The 26,295-nt window shown below is 38.1% G+C and overlaps 1 protein-coding gene across 2 annotated transcripts; it reads left to right on the top strand.

Annotated features, from left to right (window-relative positions):
* The first annotated feature begins 878 nt into the window (after positions 1–878).
* On the top strand, positions 879–26,295 carry NPY5R (neuropeptide Y receptor Y5). Of its 2 annotated transcripts, XM_027866884.1 has the most exons (6): positions 879–1,080; positions 1,945–2,123; positions 8,394–8,470; positions 10,086–10,189; positions 18,163–18,325; positions 23,069–26,295. In XM_027866884.1, the coding sequence occupies exon 6, from the start codon at positions 23,078–23,080 to the stop codon at positions 25,373–25,375; it is 2,298 nt and encodes a 765-aa protein (XP_027722685.1). In that variant the 5' UTR covers positions 879–1,080; positions 1,945–2,123; positions 8,394–8,470; positions 10,086–10,189; positions 18,163–18,325; positions 23,069–23,077; the 3' UTR covers positions 25,376–26,295. The 2 variants fall into 2 exon arrangements, with proteins under 2 accessions (XP_027722685.1, XP_027722686.1); XM_027866885.1 differs by lacking the exons at positions 879–1,080; positions 1,945–2,123; positions 8,394–8,470; positions 10,086–10,189 and having other exon boundaries at positions 18,276–18,308; positions 23,066–26,295.

Genomic DNA, 26,295 nt, shown 5'->3' on the forward strand with positions numbered 1-26,295 from the left:
GTGAAGTGCCAACTAAGGGCCACGTTTAATCGCTCCTGGCAGTGTTTTCCTAAGTCCTTCCACCCCTCACGCACTTCCTTCACCCCCTCCCACCTCCCCACCCCCCGAGATCAGAAGAGGTTTTGAACAACTTGCACAAACCTTCAGGCTGGACAGCTCAGGTCCCAGCTAGGACCAAGAGCTGCTTCGTGAACCCCCGAGCCCGGGAGTCGGCAACGCGCAGCTAAAAGCAATAAAGCAGATAGACCCTTAAGTTAAGGCTCCAAGAGACCCCCAACTCCCAACTTCATCCTACTTTAGCTATCCCGAGACCGTTCCCTAGAGATCGCCAATCTACTCTCTCCCCTCCTTCCCTTGCCTTTGCTTATCCCGCCCGTCCACCCCGCTCTCCCTCAATCCCTTTTGAAGGGAGACGGGAGTTACCTCCTCTTGAAGAAGATCTGTCCAGCTCTTTCCAAGAGAAGAAGATGGTGAGGACTGGAGAAGGGAGTAGGGAGCCCGGGGTATTTCTTCAGTTCGGGAGCCTAAGGGAGATTGATGGACAGGTTTGGGAACGCCCTCTTAAAGCTGAACTCCTCCTTAGCCAAAGAATCGCATGATGCTGCACCCAACAGAGTGATGCCAGAAGATCCCGCAACAAACATCCCACTTTAAAGTACATATCTGGGAGGGGGAGGGTTGCCTAGGAATTCTGAAAGAAATGCAAATAAGTAGAGAACCTACGTTGTCAGATATGAGCATACATGAATACACGTAGGAGAAATGGGCACAAACCATCAACAGCCCCCTGACTCAGAGGCAGCCAGGCAATTATTAGGAAGAAAATTTATGATTTTAATAAATTCTACTGTATTTCCATTTTGTTTGCAGGTCGATGCCACCTTGTGGCCGAAATTATGAAGAACTGGGCAACTTGATGCGCATAGTAGAGTGTTTACCGACCGCAAAATCCAGGGGAATTGTCAGACGGATAATAGTAAATAAGATTTGTTTGCTTGCAATCGCACCTCTGCATACCGTACTTCCCCTCGGCTGTCAAGCCCCAAACGCCTTTGGCTCTCCGAGGCTCTCTCGGTCAAGGTCAGTAAGGTGGTCACACACACTGTGACCGCCACTTCCTAGCCGAGAAAAAACGGACCCTGAAAAGTAAGGGCAGTGGATCCAGGACATCACCTCTCTTTCCTTTAGACCGAGAAGGCCGAACTGACCCTAGGGCACATTCTTAGCTGTAAAGATAGGGCACCAACTTGATTTTGTCCTTTAGTATAGGTGCTTTATTTTGGGGGGAGGAGTAGCACTGTAAATAGAAGGGGTCCCTCTCTGGGCAGGAAGGGTTAACACGCTCCTCCTGGGGTCAACAGTTACCAAGTATTGAGGAGAAGCGAGCCGATTGTACTTTGAAGACACTTCCATCGGCAAGACCCTCCTAGTGCAGCCTGAGAACTCACTGACTTATCACTGAGGCAACCACGGCAGGCTTTTGACAAGTCTTGATTCCAGTAGCAAAAGTCAAAATATGTGTGTCTGCCATGCCGAAAATGAAGTCCTAATGCCCGATGACTAAAACAAACTTCTAGGAAACCGAATTGTCAGAAAAGGCTGGCTGATAAAGACTTTGCAGCCCACAGTGGCATTCTAGGCTCTGAGAGTGAAGGGCTGTCTCTGTTATAAAAATCCTCCCAATTTTAGTGGTTCTCTAAGTTCCACTTATATCTTCAAACCAGAAAAAAAAAAGTTTCCAAGAGATATGGGACTCTTACAGTTTTGAATTGCTAAGACATCCTACTTGTCTTTTTAAGCCCAGTCCATAATTAAACAACTCTCTAAGTTTCATAGCTTGTATATATAGTTTCAAAGACTAAGTCAGTGTAGTGCTAAATCTGACAGGTCCTTCCAAAGTAGAAAGGCTTGTGGTCCCAGCCCCGGACTCTGGATCTCTCTTAGGAAGACCAGCCTACCTAACTAACAGTTCATAAAGGCCCTTCAACAGAAGGTTCATGACCTCTGGGTGATGACCTTTCTTATCCAAAGCATCTCATGATATTCATTAATAACGCATGGAGGAACTTCAATTTGTGCTCACCTGGAAAAAGCTACCATCCTTGACGTACTGAAGATTTTCAGTAAGTAAATTTTTTTATGTAGATAATGATGAGTATGCATGCATGGACATATATATATGTTTTTTGGGGGGAGGGTTCTACAAGAATCTTTCTCATGCCTTTGCAACTGGACAAATCTTTCATGCAATAGAAAAATAGGATTATGTACAAGAACAGCAATAGTATTATGTATGTGAGCATAAAAATACATAAATCTAGAGATAAAACAGGAACTTTAAAAATCCAGGCAAGGGTTAAATAGGTTAAAAAAAATCCTAGCTGTAGCCATAAACGCCTTCATAATTAACAAAAAGACAGGGCACATTTGAGAACCCTTAAGTTTTCTAAGACTAGATACTCAACTTATACTCTTCCATTTTTTTCTTTCCTTAACTCATAGTCTCTAGATTTTGAAGCAGTCTTACCCCAAATTTCCATCATTGAAAGGGAAACATATTTCAATGGTAGTTTTCAGTTCTAAGGTATAAGTTTCAAGGAAAGTAATTTATTTATTTACTAAGAATGTAACTTTTTATGTGATATGTTGCCATATTTCTATAAATATTTGAGGTTCAAGAAGACAGTTTGGTGATTATTTGACTTTCTAGATATTCCCATGGTGTTGAGAGGCAGAGAGAAATCATTGCAGTGTTGCTCTTTTCTTGCCATTTCACTGAAAGTGAATTTAAAAGTTCCATTCACAACTAAACAAAATGGATAAGTCTCTTTTCATGAAGTATTAATGTTATAGATTGGTTCCATCACTAAACTTTGGAAGCAATACAACCAGTACCAAAATGTTATTTTCTCTGAATGAAATTTTGTGGTGGAAATGGACTGATATACTCAGACAAAAGATTATTCATACCCTGAGAAAATTAGTCTTTTGAAATATTTTGAAATCCATTTGCCTTTCTCCATTGGTAGTATTATCCTCAAGAGAGATCAGTCACCTAAGACTTCTCATTAGCAAAATAAGAATAATTCAATAACTGGATGCAGAATAACACAGTATATCTATACCTTGAGGTGGTATGGGAGAGTTAACATAAATAAGGAACTTTGAGCTCTGAAGCAACTGGCTATTAAATAGGTCCTTTGTTTCTAGAGCAAGAATATTCACTTCTTTAAGACTAAAGAAACATTCAGGCAAATCCTCCATCAGACTCTGGAGCCCCAAAGTGTATGGCAACATACATTCTGGAGCTATAAATTGAATAAAAACCTCTCCTGGTACGTCTGCAAAGGGAAGGAAAAAAAAAACCTCCTTAAAACCTCTGCATAAACTTAGAGAGCATTTCCTTTGTAAAGTTTATAAAAGTCTGACCACCAAACCTTGTACAGCAGAATTAAATTGAATTAGGCCAAAGTATGCATTGATAGCCTTAATTAAGAAGGTTTTTTTTTCCCTCTTTCTGTTAACTTCAGGTTCTACTGGTCTATCCTCTATGAAAATTTCTTTTCCTGGGCATTTTTAAGCTGAATCAGGACCTGTCTGACTGTCCTTTCTTGGGCAAGAGTCTAAATAATTTTTATTTACCCTATGATGGACTGTGCCCACTTTAATCGAAAGTTTGCCACTGTGCTCACAGCTATTATTTCTCCCTTCAACTTTTTTTTTAATGTCTCAGTGATGGATCTCTGCTGCAGAGATGAAAGACAACAATGGTGTTAGGCTTTGATACAGGAGCATGATTAGCCAAGGGACCGACGCAGTGAAAATTACACATGAAGAAGCTATTGATGGTAGAAACTAGTCTGGGCTATATCAGTATACTGGAAGATGGTTGATGAGTCTCTCTAGACTTGTTTTGCCTGAATTGATTGGGTTGCTTCGGTCAAAAAATTGCTTTGACTGACTTTCTAACTAACTTTACTTATTATAGCTAAATCAATCAGTTAGTTGACTCAAAATGATATACCAAGCACATCCATGCTCACATATTCAACCTCAAAAGCATCTCCCTTATGTATATGAGAGACCAAATAATATTTGTTGGTTTTATTTAGAGCTGAAATGATGAAAGGGTGCCTTGCTTTAAGAAAAATAATATGGCTAAATATTTTACAGCCATATGTTTGGTTATCCCCTATTCTCTTCTTTATGTGCCTGAATTAGTGTTTTCAATTTTAGAATGGGTGGCAAAAGAATATTAGGACCTTGAGTTTATTCAGTAGCCTCAGCACATTTTTTTTCTTTATCAAATAACTAGTCTACTTGATTTTTTTTTCAAATAACCAGTTTAGAGCCAGTCCCCTTGAAGAAGGCTCAATAGATATATATTGATACTGTCTCCTAGGATATCCATTTAAAGAGTATACAGAAATTAATCCTTGTTTGGGGGATGGACTATCTTGTGTACCAAGAGTAGAGTCCCAAAAGGGACTAGATGTATCATTGGGACACACTAAAGTTAACCTCTGCCCAGTTACTCCACTTCACTACTTTTTTTCTGTTTAAGGCAAATAATCACTTAATCCTTCTTATTGAAGCAAAGCAGCAAAGAAAGTTACCTCTAGCTATCATGGAGATCTCACATTTGGCCACATAATGGACTAACCAGGGAGAAACTTCCAAGGTAGTCACTCCAAATTTAATGTTCAATGAAAAGAGGAAATTAATAATAAAAACCTACATCTTTATTAGCATTTCGCTACATTTATAAAACATTGTTTATATAATACTCAGCCTATCCCATATGATCCTTACAACCACCTTGCAAGGTAGGAAGTTCAGGTATTAGCTCCATTTACAAAAGAAGAAGCATAGATTCTGGAAGGTCAGACAATATATCTATCCAAGGTCATACCTTCTAACAGGAAAAGAGTCAGATCCCACCCCAAACTCAAGTCTCTTGATCCCAGTGCTCAGTTCACAGTACCAAACTACTTCTCCAAAAATGCAATATAATTATATTTTTATATAATTAATTATATCTATATAGATAGATATAGTTTTTCAAAATCCCAGGATAATCTGACCTGTTTGCTTTGCTTACTCAAGGACCTCATTCTGAATGTCTTTACAGCACTATTTTCCACTGTGTTTCTAATACAATATATCTCACATATATTTTCATTGTTGTTTCCTTTGAGCTTTTCTTTTGTATGTCTTCTGTTTTCCCCCATGATACTTGGAAACTCCTCAAAGTTAGGGACCATGTCTGTTGCTTGTTTTTAATTAGGTGCACAATCTACTACAAAGTAAGGGAACTGAACCAGTTGATTTCCAAGGTCCCTTCCAGCTCTAAATATGTGATTTTAGCCTGATATGAGTAAACATATGTACTCAATGTATTTCTGGAAGTGCAAATTGTTTTAAACAATATCAAGCTTTGGACTCTGGCTTATCTTTTCAACAGTTCTTATCTCTGCCCATGTTTTTTTCTTTTAGCACTCTAATCAAAACTAAAACTAAAAAAGAAAAGAAAGAAAGAAAGAAAAAGAAAGAAAGAAAGAAAGAAAGAAAGAAAGAAAAGAAAGAAAGAAAGAAAGAAAGAAAGAAAGAAAGAAAGAAAGAAAAAAGAAAGAAAAAAATTCTCTTGCCACTTGTAAATAATTAAGTTACTTTTAGTCTGGCAGAAAGTTTTAGACTTGCAACCAAATTTTAAAAACATTTGCAAATATGAATCTTGAAAAACAAATGAGCTAAGAACACTGATAAAAAAATCTGAAAAATAGATTTTTTTGGTTGCTCAGTAGCAGGAATTTTTTTTCATGCAATTTTGGATTTCATCTACAAGAAATACTTGCAAAAGCAGAGAAGGGGAGGAAAGGGGAAAAGCATAGAAATCAAAGTCAATAAGTAATTTTTTTTCTTCATCAAATAACTAGTCTAGTGCCAATCCCAAACTCAGGAAAAGGAAGTATTACAATGATTAATCTTATATATAGGTACATATTGATATGCTTTTGTATAAAATATATAGGAAATAAATGCATGTACATTACTATCTAGAGACATATGAGTAATATAATACAAGGCTTAATTACATACATACAAACTATTCCTCTATCCCCAATCTCTTTTACTGCACATGCCTGCATGGATACATATGTATATGTTATATAATATATACCAATAATGTATCCTTTGTGGAGGAGATTGCAGGATAAAAAATATTTGTAAATTATATATGGGAATTCTTTAGTGCTTTATTTTTAATTTTTATGGTGTTGTAAAAAAAGTTAAGACTGTGAAGAGGTTCTCTTTTCCTGGGTTGTTATTTTTTGGGGGAAGCTTATGCAACATGTGTAGTGCTCAGATCCATAGAATTGACACTGGATTATTTAGAAAAATAATTCTAAGCACATACGGTATTTTTTTGAGGGAAAGTCTTTAAGGAAATTCTATCCATTCCAATAAACTAGAATAATTGTGGATTTTAGAGATTATATGTATATGTTTATAAGACAGATTACATATATGACAGGTTACATATATATGTTTATAAGACAAATTGTTATGTCTCCTAGGGGTAAGTACAGCAAAATCCTTGTAAAAAACTATCTTTTGATTACTTATTGCATTGGCCTTTTCTTCATTTTTTTAAGTACTGAGGATATTTGGCAATGATAAAATTATTGGACAATAGTAGAAGTTTAATTTATGTAATGCCTTTTAAAATACCCTTCATATTATGTGAATAGTCTAAGAGTTTTTAACCTTTATTTTACATATAAGAAAACTAAGTCTAAGAAGTTAAATAACTTTATCAAGGTTATAGGGCTGGTAATGTTGAAGCTGGGATTGGAACCCAGGTTTCTATTATCCATTATTCTAGACTTTCCCTCTAGGAACAGTTCTTAGCCTACCAAATAATTTTCAGAGTACCATATTGTTCTGTCCAGTTTCTGATCACATAACTAAGATCCCTAAACTAAGAGGGTCTTTCTGTCTTTGTCTTCAAGTTGTGTTAAAATGCAATAAAATATTTGACAAAAGCTGTGGGCCCTGTTACTCATAAATTTAATTCAGATATGAATTTTGAGTATGTTTTGTTGAATATCATGTAAAATACTGTGAATCTTTTCTACTTCTCTTAAGGGTCTAAAGCTACCTGCAAAGGTAATAGGAGATCTTCCAAGTTTACTTTTCTATCTCAGGAAAAATCAGAACATCTGGAAAAGGGCTACCTACTTTTTTTTTTTTCTTGCAGGACAAACAGGATTCAACTTAATTTTTCAAATAAGAATTTTCTAAGCCTTGAGTGGACATAGAGGGCAGAAAAGTGAATATTATTAGTTCTGTACCTTTTCTCTCATTTGAATTTTACTATATAAAACTTTTCCAAAATGAATTCTACAAATGCCGAAGGTTTGTCTTGCAATCCTCAAGGAAACATGGGGGAAAAGCAAAGAAAAAACTTATTTGGCATAATCTTGCAATTCACAAATTTCAAGTTTTTTTGAGAAAAAATTCTTAACAGTTTGATTCATTATGTACAATAAACAAACCATATTATAGTGCCTATTTAAAGATTTAATTTGGAATCACAATTTAGATCATTTCAATTATTCAAAAGTATATGTTTCTGTGTTGGGAAAAGTGGGTAAGTTAATTTATATTTTCATTATGTTGACCTTTCCTTTTAATGCTCTAATTAGCACAGTGCCTGGCACATACTAGACACTTAATAAATATTAATTGATTTGAATTGAATTAATTAATAACAGTTGCTTTATTGTAAAGATTCATACCAACAAAATAAAAGTTGCATGAGAAAGGGGGAATGTTAGCTTATAGATTTAATATTCTAATTTCTATGATAGAGAGTATTTTCTTTAGGTGATTATGATGAAATTTATTGGGAAGTTAGTGGGATTAAAAAAATTCCAAATGGTTGTTAAAGTTATTTGTTACATATGAAGATATTTTGGAGGGGAGGAAGACATAAAGATTTTCAATTAGATTCCAGACCAAAAAAAAAAAATCTTTATGAAAGGCAAAGCAGTATACTGAGAGAGACCAGGGATAGGCAAAAGACTGCAAGCTGAATCCTGGTATAATATAGGGAGAGACTACCGGTGCTCTGTTTCTCTTTGCATGCATTTCAAGCACTGATTCTGCAGGTGGTTTTATCAATGCCAGCCCACCAACCCTTACTCTCATTGCCAATTCTGATCTATGACTGTTAAGATTGTGGGAGACAGGGGGCTTACTAGAAATAAAACTTTATAAAACGGGGGGGGGGTGTCATGCAGTGGTGTTTAAAAGTTCACTCCCACATCTTTGGTTTGATCAGATATCAAGTCATAAAGTTGGATTTTTCTACATGGTTTATCTGACAGGTCCCCACGGATGACCTGGGGAATGGTAACCACTTAACCAAGTAACAAGAGACTCCTTATGCTGCGACGACTCTTCGGTAAGAACGCGTTGCCGCAGCAGTTTGAATTGCCCCCAAAGAAGGTTTTGTACTTTGCATTTTCCCCCAGGGGATATTTCTCCCGGGGTTGACAGCATAACAGCATGACTTCCCTACCCGAGGTTACATACACATGGTAAATGCATACGGTGTATAGCATGCTTCAGAACCTAAGTACCATATAGCACCCATCTCTTAGTAAAAGTTAATGGGGAAAACAAGCCATACTTTCTCATTGGCACTAGGGGTCTTCACACTCTGACGCCCGCTATCTGGGGGACGGCAGCAAGTCACTTCACTTCTCTGACCTCAGTTTCCTCAAGTGTAGAATGCAGGATAGAAGAGAAGATCTCCAGTCTCCTTTACAACTATAAATCCTATGGTACTGGGATACCCACCCGAGACCCCTCTCCTCATTTTGCGCACTGACCGACGCACATTAACATTATTCCAAAGTCCCGGCCAAGTCGTGACTAGCCACAACAGCTAACCCTCACCTAGGCAAGAGTTTTCAAAGCTGGCCGACTTCTGCGAAACCCCCAAATATAATTTTTTTTTTTTTGGTCCTTTTCCTTTGTGCTGGCTTTCCGACCCTGAAACTTGCACTTGGAAATAGTCCCGGCAAGCTTCCATCCCACCTTGGAAGCACTTTCTGCGCGACTACGCTGGTGTGAGGGATCTGTGAACAATTTGCTGACCCCAGACCCTCACCAAAGCATGATTTATGCACCCCCGCATCCCGTCCCATCGTGTTCTAGCCAGACCCCGGTTGCTTAGACGAGAAAGCGGGGTCCTGCTATTGATGCGCTTTGAAAACTAAGAAAAAATGTCTGAAATCACGAGCGTTTGCTCTCGATGCCTGAAGGCACTAGGGAATCCCGCCTTGGCGAGTAGATGAGGGTATCCTATGTAGACACTGGAACAGCAGGGGGACGTGTGGGGGCACACAACAGCCCCCTGATGCAAGCGCCCCGAAAAGTTAGGTTAACTACTCTTCCTGGCGCGGCGATGCAGAGGCAAGCGCTGTGTGCTGCGCAGGTCGCCCTAGGGAGGTGACCACCTAAAGGGCTTGAACTCCCCTTGCCCAAAAGCACCCTGTGAACCCCCTGAGCGGGATAAGTGGAGCATCAGCTCCTTAGCGACTGGGTCATCAGCCTCCTCACAAGAGCCCCAGGCTTTCAGGAGGAGGCTGCCGCCGCGGCTACAGCCGCAGGGTGCTGGGATTTGGCAAGTGACTACTGCAGAGCTGGCGCCCCACAGAGGGTCCCTGAGGGTCCCAGGCGGGGCAGCAAGATCGCGCCCGCAGAGACACCTTTCCAAATCGTGCGTCTTTCCCCTCCTCCCCCTCCCTCCTCCTCCCCCCCTTCTCCTCTTTCCCCCTCCCCTCTGCCTCCTCCTTCCCTCCTTCTGGTCCTCTCTTCTCCACTCCGTTTGTCCCGCCCCCCCTTCCCTCTTCCCCCCTCCCCTCTTCCCCCTACTCTTTATCATCCCCTGCTCCTCGTCTTTCTCCCCACATCCTTCTCCCTCTCCTACCATCACCACCACTCTCCTTCCACCCCTTTCCCTTCCCTTTCCCCTCCCCTCCTACTACCTATTTCTCCGGCTTCTTTTCCAGCTGTCTTCGCTCCTGGAGAGCGCGGGAGCGAAGGCGCATTGGCTACACTGGATCCGGTACCCGGGCAGCTGGAAGACCTCGCGAGCGGCTGGGGGCGCTTCGAGGTACAGTCTCCTGTGAGTCCCAACCAGCCACCCACCTTCCAGGCAGGCAGGAGGCTGGGGAGTTGGGCTCCAGGAAGGTGGTAGAATTGGGAGTTCGGGACCACTGAGGGAGAAAGCAGGCACTACAGCCTGGGAGAAACAGCTTTTGCTCTGGGCTTTCACCCCTCTGCCAGTTCGGGGGCGGGTGTTTGGGCTCTGGCAGGAGGGGAGACCAGGATAGAAGGAGAACTGGGGGGAAAAAGAGGGATGCGACTGCCCGAGGAGGCAAATGAGGAAAAAAGCGAGAGACGGCTGGAAAAGTAACCAGTTCGCAGATATCCCAGTATGGGAAGATCGCACCAGCCCTCAAACTCACCAATTGCGATAGCTGGGCGGGAGCGTCAGAGTTCCAAGAACACTATTAGCGCAGGTAGCAGTTTTTCCTCAAGGAAGAAAGGGAGGGTTGACAGAAGTTGTCTTAGTGAGAGTAGCCCCTCTTTGCAGTCTAAATACAAAATCCCAGTAAAAAGGTCATCTGGCCATCAGCGACATGAGCGCTGTCTTTAGAACCAGAAAATACGGTATTTACTCTCTCTGTGACCTTGGGCAAGTCATTTAACACTTCCTCTGCCTCAGTTTCCTTATCATGCAATAAACGGGTTGGAGACCTCTAAGATTCCGTCCAGCTCTTAATCCGATGACAGCCTGTGTTTATTTAGCCGCCCCCCCCCTCCAGTCTGGCTCTGCCACATAAACTGAAAATGCCATCCGGCGCCCCTGTGCCAAGCCTCCAGGGGTTCCTCTCTAGTAGGTCCAGCTGAAAAACTGTCTAGCATCTGCATCAGGATAGGAAAGGGCTTTCATAAGATGTCTGTTTTGCTTTACAAAGCAGCAAAGGGTGCACACAAATTCACACGAAAATTGTGAAATAAGGAACTCAAACCAAAAACTTCAGAGCTTTTCAGTATTTCTTTAAATGGAATTAGGCAAGAGCCGGTAAACTCACTGAAAGTCCAAGGCTCTCCAATAGAAATGCTGCCGCCTTCCAATCAGATTGAAATTTCAAATATCACTTAAAATATGGAAGGGTATACTGTTAGAAATGGGGAGGGAAGGGTAAGAGGAGGTGGTGGCTGGTAATTCTAATTGTATAAGTCTTTTCCAGTTTAAATGTCATCAGTTTTACCTTTTAAAAAATGCCTGCATAAGGGTTTGGGGATTTCTGTAGACAGATAAAGTAAAATGCTAATGTTTGATAGTTTTATTAATGGAAGTAATTATCAGAAGGGAAATAATGAAATATATTTAATTACTTTTGCATGTTTGACATTCTTTATGATAATAATTATAGCTAGTAAATAATTATCTTAATCATAGGAACCTGCTTAATCAGAGTTTCTGAGTAAATTCAAGTCTGATTCTTTTCTCAGTGCTAACTTTTCTTATGATATACTTGAAGCTTTTTCAGGTTCTGATCAGGAAAACCCCATTCATCTCAGTATCATATATAGATTCATTCATAAATATTGAAATACAACTGTGGGAAGCCACAGTTTAAAGGTGATTTTAAAATATTTCTTTCACTTTCATTCATTCATCAACTATGTATTGATCTCTTCCTATGCCTGAGACTTTTTTTTTCTCCTCAATATTGAAGGATCTATGTAAACTGAGCAATGTCCTGGTACTAAGCTAGCATGTGAAGATTGTCTGAAGATTAAAATGATAGTGTCTGATTGTCTTGACTTTGTTTTCTCAGGCTGGTGATTATGAATGTAGGGAATAAAAGGCATAAATGAGAAGGGAAATTGGAAATTGTATGTCAATATACATGAAGGTACTAGTATTTGTGACAAATTGCTGTTGAAGTGATGTTTCTTGTATTTAAATCCCAAATTGTACAGAAAAGTTCATATACTTATCATAATATTTTAATTACCTTCAAAATATTTGTTTCATCATAGTTGTATTAATATATGGCAAAAATGCCCCCACCCCAATAATTGTGACAATTTCTGATGGTTGAATAGTGGTAGAGAAGATTTTGTTAAAAAAAAATACCAGAATGACCTTTCCCATGTTGATTTTCTAAACTATAATTTTCAGGAAGAACAAGTCATGGGGTAAATTTAAGAGAAAAAACTTTTAAGTTTTTCTAAGTTACAAGAGTAAATGAAAAATTTTCCTTTTCTATTATGATATAATTTCCCTTGTTTAAAATACCAATTTACAAGACAAGGGACTTTAAGATCACAAACTTTCATGAAAAGATTAATGAAAAGACTTTGATTAAAAAAAACTTATAAATTGAACAAAGTGTCTATTGAACAAAACACAGGCTCAAAAAATTATTTGGGTGGGGCTAATCAGAGAAGCCTTTCAGAAGGAGGTAAAATTTTTGTACATGTGATATTCTAGTTTCTCTATCTTTTGGGACAGATAATCCCAACGATCTGAAGGATACTCCTTCCAAAACATGAAGGACTTGATATGAACCTTTTCCAGTACTATAATTGCTTCACTTAGAGCATTCACCAGAAATGTATTAAGCACCTATTATGTTCAAGGTGCCTAGCTATGTGTTCTGTACCATCCCTGCTCTCAAGGAGCTGACAGTCTATTAGGGGTCATGCACACATACAAAAGGATAATATAAAGTAAAATGTGAAGAATGATTGACAAGTCAATCAAAGAACAAAGATATACAAAGAACGTGATATAAGAGGTTCCAAAAGTTCAAGTTCAACTAGGGTAATCATAGAAAACTTGAGAAACAGAAAAAACCAAAACCAACCAACCAAACAAACAAAAACTACTCACCTTGGGGTCAGGAGACTTGTACCAGGCACTAGCTATGTGATCCTGGATAAGTCATGTCAGCTTTTAGATCCTCAGTTTCCTCAACTTTAAAATAGAAATAGTAATATATGAAATATCTAGCTCACGGAGTTGAGAGGAAAGAGCTTTGTAAAACCTAAAGCATTGTACAAATGTGAGCTATCATTGTAATTTTGCATATATTGTGCCAAATTAATCTTGGGTTAGCCATTTCATGCTTTGTACCTCAGTTTCCTCATGTGTAAAATGAAGTAGTTTGGCTAGATTTTCTTTAAGATTTCTTCTATCTCTAGGGTCTATGACCTACAGTGATAAGGATAGGTCATTTTAACATATATATATATCACTATATTATAGTGATAAGAAAGCTATTAGTAACCTCAAAGAGAGCACTTGGATCAATAACTATCAAGCTATTGACTGTAATGAGTTAATAGAGCTTGAAAAATCTCTGATTTTAACTGGGGAGTCTGATTTATAATTTGGAATAATCCAGTTCCATTTCCCATTATTAGTAAAAATTCCAGGTACTCATTGACATAAAACTAATTGGTTTGGTTTAATAGTAATATTGATTTAATATTAGCTCTCTTCAGTTGGCACCAGGGGTTCTTAACTTGGGGTATAAGAAATTGGTTTTTTTTAAATATATTTTGGTAACTTTATTTTAGTAGAATTGGTTATCTTTATAATCCTATGGATTTAATTTTATGCATTTAAAAACATTCTGAGAAGTGGTCCATAGACTTCAATAAGCTACTAAAGCAGTCCATGATTTAAAAAAAAAAAAGGTTAACTATCCCCTCCCCCAACATTGAAAACTTTATCACAGGTTTCTTACCCATATCCTATTAATTTAAAAAAATTTTTAAAAATGTTTAATTTAAGGAATAGTTTTCAAATTGAGTTTGGCAATGAACCCTTGATTGTATATATATATACATCTATATGTATACACATTTATATGTGTGTGTGTGTGTAGATACAGATGTATATATAGATGTGTGTACACACATATGCACAAGCATCTGTTTTTTTATATTTCTGGAATTATTCCACAAGTATTTACTATGTGAAAGGTATTGCATTAGGAAGTGGGTTTACAAATTCAAAATTGAGATGATCTTTTTGATAAATGAGTTTACATTCTATTAAGGCAGGTATTTTTAAACTAGAGTCAGTGAACTTGGTTTTTAAAAATATTTTGATAATTGTATTTCAATACGATTGGTTTCCTTTGTAATTCTATGTATTTTGCTTTGTGCACTTAAAAATACTATTCTAAGAAAGGGTTCATAGCCTTCACTAGATGGACAAAGGAGTCCGTGACACACAGAAACTGTGAAGAAGCCTTGTACAATACAATAGGGAATACAATAGGTTACAGATGAGTAAATGAAGGAAAAGCACCGAAACTATATAGCAATGAGAACTAATTGGGGAAGAGGGGGATGGGAGAGATTAAGACATTCTTAAAGAATTTGATTTTGGAGGTGTGTGCCCTACCACCTCTTAGCAGATTGTCACTTCTCTAGACATTAGCAGGCATTGTGAATTGTTTTGGCCTGAGAAATTCATCCCCCTATGTCCTTCCTGGTGATGAGCCTCTTCCAACTTAGCTAGGCTGGTCTTTCCATAGTGGAAACCTTTGAGGCATAGTAGGATTTATGCTTTCCAGCTTGTGCTCTACTGGCATGATCTTTAGAAGTCCATCACACATCCAGATCACAATGAAGCGCTAAAACAGTACTTTAGTGGAGAATGTTCATCTTTCCCTAATTTTTTCAAAAAAAAAAATTCAAAAAAAAAAATGAATGGTGCTCCTGCCTCTTCATTTTCCTTTTTTCTAGTATTCATGTTTAAAAGGAAATCTTGGAAAACTCCAAATATCATATGATCCTAGGATTTAGGGTAGGAAGGGACCACCTTCAAGATAGGTGATTTGTTCAATGTCATTCAACTAATAAGTAGTAAAACCAGGTTTCAAACCCAGGTTTTCTATTGATAAAAAAAAAAATCCAATGCGCTTTTCTCCTCACCATTACAAATTGAAATAGAGGACAAGCTATTAAAAATAATCATTTTAATATAAAATAAATTATCCTCTAACTTGTCTTGCATTCACTTGTATAAGGCACACCTAATTTTTGAACCAGAAGTGGGTCCAAAAAGGGGCAATATAATAGCCCACATTTATATAGCACTTCAGGTTTCACAAAATTCTTCCTTTAGAACCACCCTCTGTTATACGTAGGTAGGGATAATGCAGAGTTGGGAAAATCATCAAAGAAAGTAATTCAGATAATGCACCTTATAATGCTTTACACACTTTAAAGCAATATATTAAAGGTACCTAAAATCTGGTTCAGCTCCATAATTATGTTTCAGAAGACATGGCAGTATGCTGGATCATATAGTTTATATTTGAAATTTTTAAATTATATCATTTGTTTAATAATTGTTTAATTTTCAATGTTAACATTTCATTAATGCAGATTTTAAGGAATACAAAGCACTTCCCTTACAACAATTCTGTGGTGTAGATAGTGTAAGTATTATTATCCCCATTTTACAGATGTGGAAACTGAGGATCATAGAGGTAAGTGGCTTGTCATAGGTCACATAGCTTATAGATGTCAAATTAGAATTTGTATCTACATTTTCATTCCTCAAAATACAATCTTCTTCTTACTACACCATGCTGACAGGGAGGGGAAAAGGAAGTCGAGTAGAGTTACCTGACATTTCTAAATTTCTAAAAATAACCTGAATTCTGCAGCTATTTCAGAATAGCTATTTTCAGCCTAGCTCAGGATGGCTGGGAAACAACAACAATAATCATAGCTTTCATTTGTATAGTACATTGAAGTTTTTAAAGTACATTGTTACACATTATCTCATTTGATCCTTTCAGAAATTCTGTGACACAGGCAGAAATAGCTGTTATTCTTATTTTTTACAAGTGAAGAAACTGAGGTTCAGAGAGGTTAACTATCAAAATTCAACAGCAAGCAAGTGGTGCACCTGAGACTACAGTCCAGGTCTTCTGGCTTGGCATTTTTTTGCTTTTCAAGTTAGTAAAACTAAAATGCTTGCTTTTGCATTTGGTAAAAAAAAATTATATATATATATATATGTATATATATACATATATATACATATATATATATATAGAGAGAGAAAGTTTGTTTTTCTCCTCAAGATATTAAAATGATTAGAGTAAATAAATAAATTGCATTCCATCATTCAAATTATTTCATTGAAAACACTGACAGATGGATTTATGCCCTTTCATTTAATAGAAAACAGCTATGTTTCACAAACTAGAGTATATAATAGCTAGAATGCTTAACTGTTAGTGAAGTTAACCATTTGTGGGGAGAGGACCCTAAGCTAGACTCCCTCTTGGACCACATTCATTGATTGTAATCTGAATCCTGTGTTTTAAGCCAAATTGTTTATTATTACAGTCACCCTACATTTTAATCTCCCTCTTCTACCTTAGTTATGGTAGCCATTAATGTTTCTGTGTCTGTATGACAAACACCACCAAATCACATAACCCAAGCATTCCATAAGTAACCTCAGCAATTGCAGAATATTCACCCCACTTCTCTCTTGCTTGACTTGGTACAAAAAAGACCATTACTGACTATAACCCACCATCTAGATAATAGCTCATTTCTTTAGTGTTTTAAAAGCTAGGAACACAGTATAAGTTCATTCTAGATAATTAATTAAGGAAAGAAAAAAAGGAGCAATAACCCTGTTAAAAAGAGGACTTGAGCAAGGATTGAATATCAGGCAGATCATAAATTAGTTCAAGTCCAGAAGGTCAGCTTAATTTGGGAAATGAAATTAAAACAGTATTCAATTCATTACTGTTTATAAATTCATTGATGATCAATGAATTATGCTATTAACAGAAACATAGAATGTTTAGAGGCTGAAAACACTTTAGATTAATAACAAAGTAAAATACTTTTAAGATCATCTTATCCAAACCCATCATTTTACAGATGAGGAAACTGAGGCCCAGACAGTTTAAGAGAGCAGTGTGTCTAAGGTGGCATAGTGAATTCATGGGAGTCTACTAGAACAGAAGCAATCTACCTCTCATTTTACTCTTTTCACAGAAATAACATCAGGGGTGTAATGTTAAGTATAAACACATTTAAAGTTGGTGTGCAGAATAAAGCCAGATTTAGTTTGTAAAAAAAAAAAATTAAGTACAGAGGTAGGAATTGCTCAATGAGTTTGATTACATAATTTAGGACAAATATCCAGTTTTGTATTTTGTATGACCAGGACCTGGGCTATCTTAAAACTCAAATAAGTGAGATTAGCAATCCTTATATTAGATTAGATATATGTGGTCCATAGAAATGTTTTCAGAAATATTTAGCCTATTAAGTTTTTTTTGATATGAGAAGCAGTCATACCTTCAAAAAAAAAAAAAACATTGAAGCAGTGACAATGAGTCTATGAGTTAAATTGTCTCTGACTAGTGAGCAATTTACTTCCAGAAAGTAACTCATTATAGAATCAGTACATGTAGTAGGATGTCATTCCACTATCAGAAGGTCCCAAACCAAGTTCACCCTTCTCTCCAGATGACTTCTCTTATGTTATATGTAACAATTTGTCACTGGGATCTTGATTGTTGTAGGGACTCAGACTAACTAATTCCACAGAGGCTCATCACAAGAATGCTGGTCATTAGGAAATGAATTTCCTGGCCACAACTTGGCCCATGAAATTAAAAAAAAACATACAAAATGGTCTTCGGTTTGTGTAACCCGCTTTTTGTTCTGCAGTGATGATGGTGGAATAGTAAAAAAGGAAAAGAGAGTGCTAAGAATCACAGTTTTTAGACCATCTATATAAGCATTAATTTAACTTTGGGTACTCTAATTGTGAGGTCTTTGTCTAAAACCAATCAGTTAATATACTACTGGAGGAACTGAAACACTAATGTTGACGTTTTCACTATGAATAAAATCATGAGATGTAAAGAAATTTCAGCTAAATGGAAGGATGATTTACAGGTTTTCCTTGGAGAGGAAAATAAAGGAGTTGGTGGAGGTGGTTTCTTTGTGCACCACAGGCCGTAAGCAACACCGTTTCATGGGAAACTTGGTCGTCTTGCCTTGCAGTGCTCATGATGAGTGTAAACAAGAACACCGTGAAGATAATTGCATCTCCTGCACCAACATCTGTTGCAGAGGATGAAGAGGTAGAGAGATTCTATGAAGAGCTTGACAGGACCCTCCAAACCAAGTCACATATACCTTGATACTTGGTAAAGTCAGTGGGAAGGTAGGCACAGGGGAGGATGGTGGCAAAATAGGCTAGAAAAATGTCTTTCAGGGTTAAGAAATTGAAAAGACCAAAAGCCCGTAGACTGCAAAACGCGAAAATGATTTTAAAATCAGCTATGTGTGTGCAGTCAATAAGCAACCAGTTGGAGTAAAGGTCACAATCAATGCCAAATTAAATTTTGTTTGGTGAAGGGATAAAAAGGATGAGAAGACAGTGCATGCAATTATAACAGCTCTAACCTGATCTATTTCAGCAAGTGTTTGACCCTGAAAACTAGGAAACAGATAGAGGTAAAAACATAGACTCTGATAATGACCATTTCTTACAGAAGTTTAACCCATCTAACACAGTAACCACAATGAAGAGACTCAAACTGCCCAGAAATTATCTGAGCCTCTTATTATCAATGTGACCTTGGGTAAGTTACCTAAACTTTCTGGACCTCAGTTTCCTCATTTATCAAATGAGTGAGTTGGACTATTTTAAGTCCCTTTTAATCTCTAAATCTATGATCCCCTTGCTCATGCCAAGCAGAAAAACATGGTAGCCAAGGGCAACACAAGCTTAGCATACAAATTTATTTGTAAAACATTACAAGGAAGAAGGCCCAAGGTTATGAGGAGTATTACCTCATAAAAAAACGAAAAGCAGTGAAGAGGAAAACAAGATTGCAGAAAGCTGGGTGTGAGTACCAATTAAGACAGACATCTCAAAAGCATTTATAGATGGAATGGGAAGGACAGCACCACGTAGAAAATGGAACTGATTTGTCAGTGTTTCTATAGTGATCTGTTATTGTCAATGACAGTGGGGCCACCACAAAGGAACTCTAAATGCATTAGTACTTGAAGGACTATATAAGGAAGTAGAAATGGTTCCTAAGAAGATGAATTCAGGAAGAGTGACTGGACCAGATTCAGGTACACAGAATACAGATGAAATCTGTGCTGGAGGCAAGAGTACTTGGCTCAGTTTTCAAGGTGTTGTATAGGATGAAAAAGAGCAAACAATTGAAAAAAGCTCTACACAGGTAGTATTGTTCCCCCCTCTCCCCAAACAGTGGTCAGGAGGACATCAGCAGCTGACCCATATGCCTAATTTCTCATCTTTCTAAAATCCTTATGAAAATGATCTCATAAAATTATAGAACCTCAGAGTTAGAAGAGTCCAGGAGTTTTTTTGTCTTTTAATTTTTAGGCAACTGGGGTTAAGTGACTTGCCCAGGGTCACACAGCTAGTAAGTGTCAAGTGTTTGGTCTGAGGCCAGATTTGAACTCAGGTCCTCCTGACTTCAGGGCCGGTGTTCTATCCACTGCGCCACCTAGCTGCCCCCTTTTTTTCCCCAAGAGTTCTTAACCTAGGGTTCATGAAATTGTTTTAAATACTATGATGACATTTCAATATGATTGATCTCTTTTGTAATAATATATATTTTATGCATTTACAAACATGTTTCCGAGAAGAGGTCTGTTGGCTTCACCAGACTGCCAATGGGGTCCATGAGATATACACAAAAAGGTTAAGAACCTTTTTGTTCTGGCGCAATCTATACCTGAAAAACCACATTGGAGCATCCCCAACAAATTATTGTTTGTAGGTTTGCCTTCAACATCTGTAACAGGGGCAACTCATTCCACTTTTGAATCACTCTATCATCTGGAAGTTTTTCCTTAGATTGAGTCTAATTCTTCTCCCTTGTCATTCCTATTCATTGCTCCTACTTCTGTTCAGTGTGGTCAAGCAGAATAAGTTTAATATCTCTTGTACATGTTAGCCTTTCAAATGCTTGAAGATAGCTATTGGGACTACCTTCCTTCCCTCCCTCCCTCCACCACCAAATTTTTTTCTCCACCAGGTTAAACATCATAGATGCCTTCTGTTGATTATGAGAAAGCATAATATCAAAGGTTTCACCAGCCTGTGTGCCCTCCTCTGAATACTTTTCAGTTTCTTAATGTTTTTCCTAAAATATAGTACTCAGAACTGTTCATGAAAACCCCAGATCTTGTCTTAGGTGAATGAAAATGGTTATAGTATGATTGTATGACCATACCTTCCAGATGTTGTACTTAGGAAGTTGAGTTTTTTATTTAAGTGTAGACTTTACATTCATCCATATGAAATTTCCTCTTTGGCCTAACAATCTAGTCTGTTATAATTTTTTTTGAATCCTTATTATTATTCAGTGCAGTAATGAGATACCCCAGCTTTGTGTCAATCTAAATATATTGAAGAGATACTTCAGGAAAATATGAGATGAAAGCAGGAAGATTTTTGCAGAGGATTACCTGCACATACTATATCTTCATATTCACACATTTGGCTAAAATGTGACAAGGTCCCACTTTATTTATTGTTTGTTGATCTTTTTTTTAAAGCATTTGGCATAATAGAACAAAAACAGAAGCTTTAAATCTCTATTATAATAGAGTATCTACCATGAATATGACAACAATCATACAAGATTCCTTGGTAGATACAACTATGGATATAACTTTGATTAATAATCCTTTAAAGAGCAATCTGAAGAGAGACATAAAATAGGAAGACTCTGTTGTATTCCCTAAAGGTGTTCACCACCATCATAGAGGATGCCATGGGAAATCCAAATGGAAGAGGAATTACTTATATGTGGTGAAATCCACCAAATACTTCTGCCTACAGGTAACATTGTTCCAATTGCATCAACCCACAGATGGCAGAGAAGGGATATCTGTCCAAGAAAGAAAGAGGGAAGGATACAAGATAGATAGCCCCAGTGTTGTGCTGATACCCTCAGATGGTTAAAAGACTTATAAGAAAGCCACCTGCCTGTTTTGGAGATTCTCTATGGAGGATTTTCAGGAGATCACAGACTCAGAGTTGGGAGAGCCTCTAAAAGTCTTCTAGTTTAACCCCCTCGTATTACAGATGAGGAAACTGAGGCCCAGAACAAGTAAGTGATTTGCCCAAGGTACACAGGTAGTAAGTGGTAGAGCCAGATTTCGAACCCAGTTCCTCCAATCCAGTGCACCAAATGGACAAGAATCATACAGGATAAGAAGGCATGGATAGGTTCCGATCTTCACAATTGAAGGGAGTATCCACACTGATGAGATCCTGGATCCTCTGAAGTTTCAAAGTAATGTGTGCAACACAGAAGTCTATGTCATTTGTTTATGGATATACCAATGCATCAGGGCCTAGGAGTGGAGACTTTATTGGACTAAGAATTTCGTTCTCTTTTTGGATGCATCACTGGCTTGCTTTATAACCTGAGCAAGACCATTTACATTAGTAGACTCAGAAGTCTCTTCTTTTAAAATGTTCTTGCTAGCTATATGTATCAAAATGTTGTAAAGGCAAATCACTCATTCAATTTGTTTGTTCAATGTTTATTGAGTGACTTCAGTGTAAATAACATGGAGGTCCTTGGAGATGGATGCTAGCAAGGTGGTGGTGTTATAAAAAGAGAATTGTCCTTCTCCCTCTAACTCTCATTCATATTGGAATGATATGTTTTATGCAGTTTTAGTTCTCCACTTGTTAGGATTACTCATATGAACAATGTATACAAAATTCAAAGAACATATTTTAATAATGTACCATTATTAACTTAACTTGGAATCTTAAAAAAGTATTGGAATCATATTGATGTTAATTTTGTATCTAGTTTTGTGATGGCCTGGTTTTCTTATACAAGTTCAAATAAAAGCATAGGAATACAGCTTAGGAATATGCAGAGTTTGTTAAAGGCCCACTAAGGCCTCAGATTTAACTAATTTAGTAATCTTTTGACTGATTGAAATTGATATGTAGACAACAAAAAAACTATTGTATAACAAAATTATTGTTTATGGATCATACTAACACATCAAGATGGATTGAATAGACCAGTCACTGATGATTTTGCCATCTTGCAATTTGTTTTTCAGGCCTTAGTACTGACATAGCCTAAATCTGATAATGTTTATGTTATTGGTATTTTTATGTGATTCCATCCATCCATCCACCCATCCATTCATCCATTTATTGCACATGACACTTATGGGCACTGGGGGAAACAAAGATGAACAAGACTCTGTTCCAACCCTCAAAGTGCTTATATATTTCAGTAAGGGGTCGAAGTCAAGCACATGAAAAAGCTATAATACCATGCAGAATGTGATAAATGCTATATAAGAAACACCAAGTGTTATGAGTTCTATGGAGGGAAAGATCATATCGGATTTGGGAGGATCACAGAAGGTTTTATGAATCCAGTGCAACAAACATTTGCCAAGCATCAGTTGTGTGCAAGGAGGTGACATCTGATCTAGGTCCTGATTTAAATAGATATTTGCTGATTTTCTAAAAGTCAATTTATCTATCGGGGACCTATAAGTGTTGGTTCTTTTGACCATGGAACTATCTTAATGAGTACCTGAAAAATCTCTTTTTGTATTACCTTCTTACATATCTGCACACACACACAGACTCAGAATAATTTCCTATATAATTCAAAAGACAACGATGTATGCTACAGTGTCACACATTAGAAAAGATGAAAGACTTGAACTTACTATGATTTTTCTTGGCATATGTAGTGCTACACTTAGGATGAGTTAAAAGTTGTCAGTGATTTTGTCTGCAAATTTAACAAAACAATGGAAGGAGAATTGAATTAAAAAGTTTTGTTTCACTCTGTGGATTTAGATTTGTAGTCCCATAAGCTTTTTTCTTTTGCATATCACTAATCAATATCTTTCTGGTTTTAAGCAGGGGTACGCCATGGATTTAGAACCAGAGGACTATGATAATCGAACTCTCACAAGTGAGAACGGCACTGAGATGGCCACGGCATCCTACGATCCTGATTGGGGTGGTGGTGGTAATAAGACCCGGATAGATGATGTACAGGTCTTTGTGATTGGGCTGTACTCGACCATAAGTCTGCTTGGTTTCATGGGGAACATGCTTATCCTTATGGCCCTCATGAAAAAATGTAAACAAAAGACGATTGTAAACTTCTTCATTGGAAATTTGGCCTTCTCTGATATCTTGGTCGTGCTATTTTGTTCACCCTTCACACTGTCTGCTCTCCTGCTGGACCAGTGGGTGCTTGGTGAGCTCATGTGCCGTCTTATGCCTTTTCTCCAATGTACATCGGTGCTGGTTTCAACTTTAATCTTAATCTCAATTGCTATTGTCAGGTACCAAAGGATAAAATATCCCCTTTCCAAAAGTTTGACCATCAGACAAGGCTGTTATTTGGTTGGCCTTTCTTGGGCTATTGGCTTTGTGATTTGTTCCCCTCTTCCCATCTTCTACAGGCTTGTAGAACCCAATGGGAATAATGGCACAAATACCACGGCCCCTAAGTATGTGTGTATTGAGGCCTGGCCGAAGGAGTCGTACAGAATTGCCTTTTCTCTGTGTTTGCTGGTGGTTCAGTACATACTGCCCTTGATTTGTCTGATTGTGAGTCATACCAGTGTTTGCCGGAGCATTACTTGCAAGATGTCTACTAGGGAGATGAAAAGGAGGCTTGAAGAGAAGGAGAAGAGGGAGAAGAAGGAGAAGAAGGAGAAGGAGAAGAAGGAGAAAAAGGAGAGGAAGGAGAGGGAGAAAAGAGAGAAGAAGGAGAGAAAGGGGAAGAAGGATATGGTCGAGACAATGGAGATGAAGGATATGAGAGAGACAAGAGAGATGATGGGCCCGAGTGACATGGAAGATGACTATGATGATTACCTGGATGACATAGAAGACTTAGAAGGCACAATGGACATGAAGGACATAATGGAATTGAGGGAGTTGAAGAGGGAACTGAGAGAGAGGAGAGAGAGGAGAGAGAGGATGGGTAGGAGAGGGCGGAGGAAAATGAGAGAAATGCTGGAAGTGAAAGAACTAGAAGACATGGAAGATGTTGAAGAAGTGATGGACCTTACTGAAATGATAGAAATGAAAGAAATTAATACCCCGAGGAATGTGAGGGATATGAGAGACATGAGGAATGTGGAGGAGATAGAAGGCATGATAGAAATGAGAGAGGTGAGGGATGTGAGGGACATGAGGAACGTGGAAGACATAGAGGACATGAATGACACAATGGAAATGAGAGACATGGGGCACATGAGAGGCATGAGAGACATGAGGGACCCGAGAGACATGAGGGACCCAAGAGAGATGAGAAACATGAGGGACATGCGGAGCATGAGAGATATGAGGGACCCGAGAGAGATGAGGGACCCGAGAGAGATGAGAGGCAGGAGGGGCATGAGACACCCAAGGGATGAAATGAGAGACACGAAGGAAAGGAGAGGGAGGAGTTGGAAAAGGGGAAGGAGGGGAAAGAAAGGAATGAGGGAAATGGAAATTGAAGAGATTGAGGAGATCGAGGAGTTGGGTTCAATGTATGGAATGTTTGAGATGGAGGAGATGGAGCAGATGAATGAGCTGAATGACCTGAGTGATCCTAATAATGGAGACGATGATTTGGATGACATGGAAGGTTATGCAGCCAAGAACAGTGGACACCATATTCAGCTCCCCAAGTTCCAAAGATGGAGCTACACATTAAGCCGAAAACACCGCAAGATGTACAACAAAAAGTCATGCGTCGTACCTGTTTTGCGCCATCCTCCTCCTCCTCCAGAGGTACCTCCCAAAGAGATCGAAGAAGAAGAAGAAGAAGCAGCAGAACCTGAGAGGTGCAAGCTGACCAATGCTAGTAAGATCATACCAGGGGTGCCCATCTGCTTCGTGATTAAACCTGAAGAAAAGCAGTTAGAAGAGCCGGAAATGCTGACCATATCCCGCTCCATCTCCAGGATCAGAAAGAGATCTCGCCGAGTCGTCTATCGTTTAACCATACTGATAATTGTGTTTGCTGTCAGTTGGATGCCTCTGCATCTTTTCCATGTTGTTACTGATTTTAATGCTGGCCTTCTGTCTAACAGGCATTTCCGATTGGTGTACTGTATTTGTCATTTGCTTGGTATGTTGTCTTGTTGCCTTAATCCCGTGCTGTATGGGTTCCTTAACAACGGTATAAAAGCAGATTTGATGGCTCTTTTGCGTTGCGTTTAGAATCTGCTGTGCTTAGAATCTGCCATTCTAAAGGTTGAAAAAGAAAGAACAAACGCTACGCTTCTCTAAAATATACATATATATATATATATTTATGGCTGCTTTAAACAAATATATTTTATTGCATGCAGATTTATTTATGCAGGAGAAAAAGACGCTCTGGATATGAATTCATTGGTGCCTAATGAGTAAAAGACCATTTCTTGACCCGCTATATAATATGACCATTTCATGTAGATATCGTGCTGAATCATGAATGTCAATCAAACTGCAACTTCATTGTCAAATGCTGTCCTATTGTGTATTACTTCATCTGCACCTTACAAGCAGCTGAATATAGTCATCATCCCACGACTTGGAGAAGAAAGAAAACCTGCAAAATATTTAATGGACAAAATGAATTTATTATTGTGATGTTTAAATAAGACTTCGTGTTTGTGCGTTTCTTGATGTAACAACTAAAGATTGTGTGTGTTTTTGTGTCTGCTCTGTGGAAATGCAGAAACTATTCAACTTTTGCTAGTTGAATCATAGCTAAATGAGAAGTCCATGCTTTAAGAGATGGTACGTTGTATTGCCTGTTAGGGGACATTGTGGAAACACCTAGAAAGAAGAATGTTTTCCCTCCTAGAGCTATGCTTTAAGAGATGGTACATTGTATTGATAGTCAGGGGGCACTGTGGAAACTCCTAAAAAGAAAAATGTTTTTCCCCTAGAGTTACGCTTTAAGCAATGGTACATTGTATTGACGAAGGGGGACACTGTGGAAACACCTAAATGGAGAAAAACAAATGTTTCCCCCCCTAGTGTTATGTTTGTGTCAGATGGTTAATTTGATCTTATGTTATAAAACAATGATGTTGTAATCTAAAGATGGACTAAAACTTTTGGCTAAACCTGTACAGAAATATTATATTAAA

The sequence above is a fragment of the Vombatus ursinus genome, unplaced genomic scaffold (assembly GCF_900497805.2).
Source record: "Vombatus ursinus unplaced genomic scaffold, bare-nosed wombat genome assembly UNPS02014784.1, whole genome shotgun sequence".
Classification (NCBI taxonomy): Eukaryota; Metazoa; Chordata; class Mammalia; order Diprotodontia; family Vombatidae; genus Vombatus; species Vombatus ursinus.

Excerpts from the sequence above, each read along its gene's own strand:
- NPY5R (XM_027866884.1), top strand. The coding sequence starts at position 23,078 with ATGGATTTAGAACCAGAGGACTATGATAATCGAACTCTCACAAGTGAG.